General features: G+C 34.8%; 2 protein-coding genes across 2 annotated transcripts; both read right to left on the bottom strand.

Moving 5' to 3' along the window:
* Window positions 1-458: 458 nt before the first annotated feature.
* On the bottom strand, window positions 459-1,796 carry LOC148179736 (uncharacterized). Its single transcript, XM_088031188.1, has 4 exons — window positions 1,689-1,796; window positions 954-1,122; window positions 807-906; window positions 459-763 (listed from the first exon to the last, which is right to left on the bottom strand). Exons 2-4 carry the CDS (start codon window positions 1,073-1,075, stop codon window positions 617-619), a joined length of 369 nt encoding a protein of 122 aa, XP_087887314.1. The 5' UTR covers window positions 1,076-1,122; window positions 1,689-1,796; the 3' UTR covers window positions 459-616.
* A 95-nt stretch (window positions 1,797-1,891) lies between these two features.
* LOC148179735 (uncharacterized) lies at window positions 1,892-2,746 on the bottom strand. The gene is made up of 2 exons (XM_088029572.1): window positions 2,432-2,746; window positions 1,892-2,371 (listed from the first exon to the last, which is right to left on the bottom strand). The coding sequence occupies exon 1, from the start codon at window positions 2,744-2,746 to the stop codon at window positions 2,441-2,443; it is 306 nt and encodes a 101-aa protein (XP_087885698.1). The 3' UTR covers window positions 1,892-2,371; window positions 2,432-2,440.
* Window positions 2,747-9,174: the final 6,428 nt, after the last annotated feature.

The raw sequence follows: 9,174 nt of genomic DNA, 5'->3' as shown, positions 1-9,174 counted from the left end.
TACCATTTCCACTTCCCTCAAAACGCCCAAACAGTAGTAACGGGTCCATAAAAAAATTGAAACAGATGACAATAACAATCTTCAATCAGTGTAAAACATTTATTATACATTATAGTATACAAAAAGAACTACTAACTGACAATTTTTAATAAGTCTCAAAGCAAATACATGCTAAAAATGGTGTAGAGATGTTAGAATCAGTTCGTGCTTCGTAAATGTAATACGTAACTACTAGTGTAAACAAGGACCACTTTTTTGTCATGAAGTTTTCTTTTGGTTTCGTTGGTGAAAATCCTTTTCATAATTATTGTTGTTAAGTATATTAAATTAGGCTTTGCCTTGTAGCTTTAAATTTAAGCCATTCTGTAAATAACTGACACCAATGAAAAAAATGCTCTAGTCATCTGAAATCAAACATTTGTTACAAAATTTCATGTCATTCAAGACTATACCGCCAACGCCAAACTATAGTTCAAAGAAACATTTTCCGAGTACTTGATCTTGGGAACAGAAAGAAGCAGCGTTCGTTAGGAAAATCGAATATATCTTTTTGTTGGCTTCATTCCAGTTGTACCATTCCACCTCTATTAAAACGTCAAAGATTTTTTCAAACTACTTAAAATTGAGTATCATTTAAGAGTAAGATCAACCTCACCAAATTTTCCAGTTGTTGCCCTCCAGTTGTGAGGCCCACCATTATGATTGTTCCGGCTGCTAAAGCTACGACTCGAACATAGTCTAAGCGCGACAGTGAGCCTTCAAACTAGGAAGAACAGGATAAATAATAAACCCAAAATAAAATTTACCGCAAAATAAAAAAGCACGATGCTCGCCAAACCCATGATTCCAGTTACTTGAAACGGTAGCACAAAGAGTTGGAAATTCGCAAAAGCAGCACGGCAGTGCCTATAAAACAGTTGTTAAAAAAAGATTTTTTCAGAAATTTTACGTACATTTGAAGTTGAATGTGATTTTTCATACAAAACAATAAGTTATTCTTGATTTGGCGGTGGTACTTTTCATCTCCTATATTTTCATCTACAGTGTTGAGACCCCTAATTCTGTGGATCAGCATTTGATTTTGAAAATTGAGATGTCCAGCAGAAAATACTATTGACAAAACTGCAGAAAATTGACCGATTTACAAAGAGATCATTTTGGAGATTAGCAGGAATTGAAAGAAATAAGTTAGATTCCTCTAATGTTATTGCTGATGCTCCTACAATTTGACAAATCTGAGATTTTTTGTTCGACATTCCATAAGAGTTGCAGGAGTTTAAAAAAATCAGCATTTTCAATTTGGCGCAGGAAAATTCGCTGCAGGAAAATTAAGGTTCAACATCTTATTTCTCGCAAAAACACAAAATTTCCACGTTCTCAAGTTGTATTACACAGTGCGATAATATTAAACAAGAAGTGCAAACAGGAGCTCTAAAAAGGATATCTGATTAAAGCACTTGATGGCGTATTATTTTATCGAAAATTGTTTATAGTGACAGTTGCAGCGACTAGTACAAACAAGTTTTCTGCATTAACTTATCTTTTATGTCACGACGAACTTTAAGGCCGTAACATTGTAAAATGGCCATTCTTGAAAAATTATATACGACTGTAATTTACTTTTGATATTCTAATCTCCGCGTAAAACAATAAAAGTTCGTTTATTGTTGATGCGTTTCAGTACCTACGTCTGGACTATTGTATCCCTCCACGTATAATAAAGTGTAATGTATGAGTATCCATAAAGCAATGCTCGTTCCAAACACATGTAGACGTATTATTATCATTTTATTGAACACATCCTGTAATAACACAACATTGTAAATTATATTTTTACGTCGGTGACACATAAATTACTATACTCTGGAGACTTTCTACTATTCTAGGTGGGACTCGTCATCTCTCCTAACATTGACACTTCATTTTTATCCTTTGATTTATATTCTCGCTTCAAAATCTTTCATTCACCAGAATGCGTTCTGAAACTTCCTTATTCCTTATTAAGCCTGCCAACGGGAGGACCGCATTTAACACTCTATCCTAATAATTTATTTTCCACCTCTCTGCAATGTTTTCCAATAGCGGGGCATGTTCGAACTTGGGAAATTTATCACCTTGCACCGGAAAACTTTGATTTTCAGTCTCGAACCAGTGTGAAACCATAAATTCATATAACGGAACATCGCGAAGAATGAGAAATATCTCCGTCTCCGAGAAACTATCCTGTTAAATTTTATTGAACTAGTTTTGTTACATAATACGTTTCCGCTGAATTCCGACGCGTCTCCAGGATCCCGTCAATGAAACTTCGCACCAATTGGATCGGAAAATCTCAATTCGAGCTTAGCGCTACCATGACTGATGAAAATCGCTGTTTACAAATTCAATTGATTACAACCATATCAAGACAAGTCATTACCGAAAGTCCTACTTCTTACGCCTATTGAAGCATGCGACTGTATCGGACCGAAGAAAATGCGTTGGCACACTTCACATTTCCGACTAATAACATCCTCTGGTTAAAAATGGTGGAGGTGCCTGTACACAGAAATTTTTTGTCGCCTCGAACGTAAACATACGAACGTAAATTGTGGTTAATTGTACTAATTGGTGGGCAAAGTCTGAACGTTTTCTCGCTGACCTTCATTTTATGCACTAAATAAATAAATTTCAGCGTAATGGTGGAACTGGCAGTGAAAAAATTATGATGGGCGATAATATGAAAAACATGATCGTTTTTAGTCATTTTTATGATCGTTAGTGAGACTTTGATTATGCAAATTGACGTGAGTGTGGCCTGGTTAAGAGGTCGTTTCAGGAGATAATAAGAAGACGCTGCTAGTTTTTTACCAGCTTAATATTCTTATATTCGAACGTTAGGTTAACTTTTTTCTCGATTACAAAGCGTGTAATTTTTAATTAATGAGGTCTTAACCGAAAATTGACCACCCAGAATATGATAGTATGGGCGTTGCAACGATTTTAGTCAGGAGGAAACCAATAAAATTCTATTTGAGGAGAGAATTCCAATTTCAGAAGTTTTCAATTTAAAGAAAAAAAATCAGAATTTTAAGTCGAATTTTCTATGCTTATTAACTGATCAGATCAATTTTTTTTAAAACCAAAACAAACCATAAATTTCTATTTTTTTTAATTTGAAACCTGTAGATCTGGTTGTTTGGAAAAATTTATTATTACAGTCAAGTTTATTACAAACTTTTACCTAAATACATAAAACACGAAAACCAAATTAAAATTTGTGTTGTTGCCACAACTTCAGTGGTTTCAATGTGATCCGTGCGGTCTTAAAAATCAACCAAAAGTGTTTCCTGTTTTTCTATTATTTTCATTTAATTAATATATTGGTTGCTGGTTGAAAAATATAAAATCGATAATTTAAAACAGCAAAACAAAATATTTTACGATAATAAGACACGTTAAAAGTCCACACACTAGTAGACCACAAAAAATTAAAACTGTGCAAATACCGTAGAACGCAATACCGTACACTTAACCATACCAAATTACACAAATCTTGGAAAATAACTGACACTCAGTGTGACAAATTTTTAATGTAAATTAAACAAAACTAACTGTATGTTGAATATGCGTTTTGAAACTAAACCTAAATTAAATGAAACCAAAGTGATATAACACGTAACCGCCGATCACTGTTTGTAAACTTTTACTGTGAAAATTACGAGATAAAGCGCTAAATTGTTGTTTATGCAACAAAACTTTCTGGCCGTAAAAGCGTTTTCCTTTGTACTAAGCTTTTAACTGCTAACGTCTAATCATCGAATTGAAATAGTGTTAAAAAAATTGTGTACACATTCAGCCAAGTTTATTTGCCGTTTCTGTTACTGCTTAAAGAGGTAAAATAAGACGTCCTTTACATAACAATGAGCGCATCGCAATGATTAACATAAAAAATAGTTATATAATTAAATCTGTTGGGTAAATTTTAACGTTCACACGATAATGCGGCAACAATTCAAGTGCATTCGCTGGTAATCGTCTTACACAACATTGCTAATTCTGTTGGAAGTCGTAAAATGGGGCGTTTTATCAGCATTTTTACCGTGGAAGAGCGAGAAAGCGCCCCCGATATTCCGGTCACATATCGTTAGCTGTCGGCATTTCCCCAACACAATAGTCTCTCCGTGATGTCTTTGGTAAATTTCGGTTAAAGGCTCCATATTAACAACTTTCGTGGAGTTAGATAACGATCCGCTCAGAGCACACAATAAGGAATGTTAGGAATTCAATGACACTAAATGAGAATCAGGTCCCCGGCTAATTTCGTGCATGCAATTGTGTTGAATCCCTGTTGCAATATCACGTTTTCTGAATGGTGGGATAATGAAAAGTTACGTAAAACAGGACGGCGATGATGAATATGTATAAAGACATCAGCAGCGAGGTTTTGAAGAATTAAAAATGTCCATGATGGAATAAATTGACGTGGAATTACAAGAGCAGTCGGGATAAATGTTGCATCAGATGACGTGGCGTTATCTTAATGTAATTAATCCCGTATTAACTTGACGACAGTTCTATTAATTCAGTTTGAAAAGTGGTTGTCAATAAATAATTACTACTATAATTACACGGTTTAAAAAGAGGCAGTTTAATGTGGGCATGTAAAACATAAATAAAATAAACAAGGCTGGGAGGATAAATGAAATATAAATACAAACCGTAGGCATTTGTTATTTGATACCAACTGTGATGTTGATTAACTCAACAACCACACTATTTCATGTACTGATTAATACTTGTAATTATTCTGGAGCAGTGCACGACCTAAACGGCTCAAGCAAATCCTGAATTACTGATATATTATGTTCACTTCTTATGTTCACCAGACAAATTAACGTACTTTATTGCATATCAGAGTCGGCGATTAACAATTATTATTATTTTATTTCTTGGGAAACAAGAGCAAAGCACCTCGGCACGCTCATACATTATTAATAAACACTGCTCCAAGTCCTGAGCGGATAGCTTAAATTATGGCCGAGCAAGGGAAAAATTCAGCGAGATGAAATTTTCAGGGTCGTACAGCTTTGTGCTTGCTATAAAAGCTTTTTAAACGAGCAAGAACAATGCAATCGCTTACACTGCACTGGGAAATATTCGCGCAAACACTTCACAATTTCTGCTCAAAAATATCAAGTCGGGAAATCAAGCATTTTCCTGATTTTCTTTAATTTTTTATGATCATTGCAGCGTTTTGTAGTGCTCAGTAATCGATTTCCTGGTATTTTAAACTCCAAATGGTAAAATTTAGATCTGAAACTGCCGAATTTACGCACATTTCAAGTCTGAAAAAAAAAAGTTTAACGTTTAACTGTTAAACGAAATTTTGTAGCGCTTTGCGGTTTTTACCCGTCGATTTCTAGAAATTTTTTATTACGCCATGGTATGGTCTTGCCGGCATTTCTTGAGCATCATTCTTGTCACGAAGTTTGTGGCTATAAAAATGATGCAGCTACCCTCCAACTCTCAAAAGTTTTATCGGATTCATACGGAAAAAGTTGATTACCCGGATTAAAAAATAGTTTGAACTCTTGTATCTCTTGAAGGAAACATCAACGCTTTGCTATTTTATCAGTTGATTCCTTAAAATTTTTTGGTGGGTAATTTTAGCCAAGCTGCGATTTTGAAAAAAAAAAGTAGACGTCGTTAAGGCATTCTTGGAGCTTTAATTATAATTCCTGATGTTAAATTTTATGGCTGGATAAGAAACAAAATTCGATTTCCTGTGCTATTCCACATTCTAAAATGTTTAAAAATTTAAAACGATCTGTAGACATTCCTTAAGTTTGATTCTAATTCCTGCTGTCTAAATTTGGTTAAACTAAAAAGTATTTACAATAATTTGTTCAGATTTATCTAAAAAACAATATTTTGGATCCAATTTGGTTTTACTTTGAGTTCATGTATCTCTTGAATGGCACAATTGTAACGCTTTCCGGTTTTTATTAATAAAAATCTTCCGATTTTCTAATCGCGTTAATAAAAATCCAACTCAAGTTGTTAAGCGAATTTATAAGAAGATTACATTTTTTGGAAGCTAAAAGGTTTCTTTTCCACATGAAGGGTCTAGTGCAAAAATTAAAACTCTGAATTCGCTAAAAATGCAATTAAATTTTTTTTTCAAAAAAAAATTTAATTCAAAAAAACTATAGTTGTAAAAATTCGTCTCTTTGGGAAGTCGAAAATAGTAATTACGAGTCAAAATTTGTTCAATTTGCTATCACCAATAAAATCCATTTATATGAAGATAGTTCCACACAAATTCTAATAGTGAGTATGAATACTAATCGGTTGTTGAGTCATACACTAACATGACACGTTTAATAGGAACTGCATTTATATGTGAAACTTATATGAACGTATCGATTTTTACAGAGACCCAGTTGATTGAATGTTAATCAAAGATGATCTAAAAAAAGACTATAAAACTGCGTAACCTTAATCTCGATACGTTTACCATCTGTTTTGTATCAAATCTGGTACATAATTAATGGAAATTAGTATTCACTGCTGGTGCATAATTCTTAGCAAGAGATGAGTCAACTCATTACTAAAAAACTGTTTTGACCAAATTTACAATTTCCATATAGACAAGCAAATATTGACTGCTAATTGAAATTCACTTTGCACCTAGTTCATCTAAGGAAAGTTTAGTTCCGGTTTTTCGATGTAAACTTTTTTCAATTTGTATTATGTTAATACGCTCGCTCGGTGGAATTTTTTTGGCCACGAAAGTCGCTGCATCTTTTTCCAATTGGAAATCTCCAATTCTGATATTTGCAACAATGTCATCTGATTACATCGAACAAGTTATGCAAAGCGGTCCGTGTCGTTGCAAAAAGCAAACTCCTATGTGCATAAAACCTGCAGCGGTGCATTTTTCAACAATTGGCGATTTGGAACCGAGTGGACGCCGCCACATGCATACTTGTGGGTCTGGTTTCTTGGAACTTTGGCGCGACGTTGATACATGGCTCGCGAACACGGCCCCATCGCTTTGATCAACGACTTATCTGACCGTTTAACCGAGTTTCAATGTTTCTGCCTCATTAAATCACGGCCTGTACATGTGTACCATTCAACATCTTCGAGGGATGTTGGTGGACAGCACAGAAGACCATGCTTTTTTCTCCTCGATTTTCTATTTTCAAAAAAAGGTTTTTATATCCAGTTTCACTCCGGGGACTTTGCCCGGCATAAATTACGATCGCATCACGCCATATGTGCCTACGCAGGTTCATAGGTACTTCAAAATCAAATTGGATCTCGTATTGCACTCGGGGAATGCTGTAACACTGTGACTACAAACAAAGCGGACAATGATGCAATTATATTAATTGTTCAGAACTCTCTCTCTGCTTCTAACCAACTGGTAATCCTGCAGGATTGTTTGAAAGTCTTCGCTTTAATCTGTCAAGCGCTGATATGAAATACCTAGTCCTGTTTCTCGGGCAATACGGCAGGAACAGCAGGAGAGTAGTTACAGCCGACTGCAGATTTGCATTCTGCTCTGCACGTTTGTCCGAATATCTGCATATCGGCCTGTGGGCTCGAATTCTTCACTTATCCCGCCACCCATCAGCGTAGCCACCAATGAGGTCGTCGACTCCTTAAACCAGTAATTTAATACTCGCCTCGATGTGATATCGAAAAACGACGTTTTCAACAGCATAATCGTAAAATCGATGCATATATTGTATTATTTCTCTCAAAACAGGCGAGACAACCGGCTAAACGGTCGAAGGAATGCGTTACTTGATCATATCGCCGTGAGTTAATAAGAATGTACATAAATTTTTATAAATTTGTCAAAGCGTCCGGCCGTGGAGATATTCATTAAAAATTAGTGGTGTGTGTCAGCAGTAGATAACAATATTTTATACGATTAACCACGAGATGCAACCACATATGTACACTATAATCAAAGTAATAGTCTTTACACGCCTTTTCATAACTCACAATAAAATCACGCCGTCTAGAGAACACCCTCTGGGAAGCTTTCTGCTGATAAGGACTCGTAATAAAAGGCTTTCGCTAAAATCATCTTCAGTATCGCACTGAGAATTTTACCAAGCGAAAAATTTCATGGTTTCATGACCGGGTAAGAAACACTTTGTGGTCATAGAAGACAATTAAATGACATCACGTCAGAAAATACTGCTCGTTGCTGTTAAATTAAACTGTCAGGAAAGCTGTTAAAATAATCATAAAATTTCAAGACAGTCACAAATATTATTGGCGGAATGCAGACGGCGTTAATACCAAATTGGTACATTGTGTCTTATTCAAACGAGCCTAGAACTGCTTTCTGTCAAAGTAGGTACTCGTCGAATTTTATAGACGAAATTTAAATGGTTTCGAGAATTTTCTGACGAATAAAAAATTTTTGGTGTAGAGAAACTGATTTTTTTTTATTTGAGAACAAATACAGTTTTTAAAGAATTGATAAAACATGCATCTAACTTTGTAGTTTGAAGAAGTTGACACTGCTCTCTTACATCTTTAACAGAGAAAAATAACAATGTACATCTGGTAAATATTTTTTCAGCCAGAATGCAGTTATTTCTCTTTTCGCACTCTTCTCGGAATTACTTTTCATGAGAACGAAACGGCATGTATTGTTTGATTTGCCTTTTGTTTTGCAAACAAGGTGAACATGGACAGTATTTGCACTTTATGTCGTTCCAAAGTTACTGTTAATTTAATAAATCTACCCGTTCAACCTTTGAGTTATACATACTATGATATCAATCGAGAGATTGAACAAACGAGATATTAATCAAAATCTGTTTTCAAAGATCTTTTTGAGGTGAATTTCAATACAGTTTTTCGACGCGAAAGCGAGGTTTAATACCTTTGAGTTATGCACCAACCGAAAAAACAGCTCGAAATCTATCAACGTTCTAAATATTCAGATCGGTAGATCAAATAGTTTACGAGTGGCGGTCAAAAAACAAAAATTTGAAAAAATTTTATCGATTGAGTCTGAAATTTTTTTTGGCAAAAAAATTTACCATCGAATTTTGGACTTTTCAGGGCAAATTCTAAGAGAGAAAAGCGCGAGAAAAACAATAGCGCAAACCGGTTCTTTTTATCTGTTGTAACAGTTCTATCTATCGAGCATTAAAAATT

This window comes from Gnatocerus cornutus, chromosome 2 (genome assembly GCF_029298725.1).
Source record: "Gnatocerus cornutus isolate USDA-ARS CGAHR chromosome 2, icGnaCorn1.1, whole genome shotgun sequence".
Lineage (NCBI taxonomy): Eukaryota > Metazoa > Arthropoda > Insecta > Coleoptera > Tenebrionidae > Gnatocerus > Gnatocerus cornutus.
The sequence above is the reverse complement of the archived record's forward strand: the minus strand, read 5'-3'. Positions and strand labels throughout refer to the sequence as shown.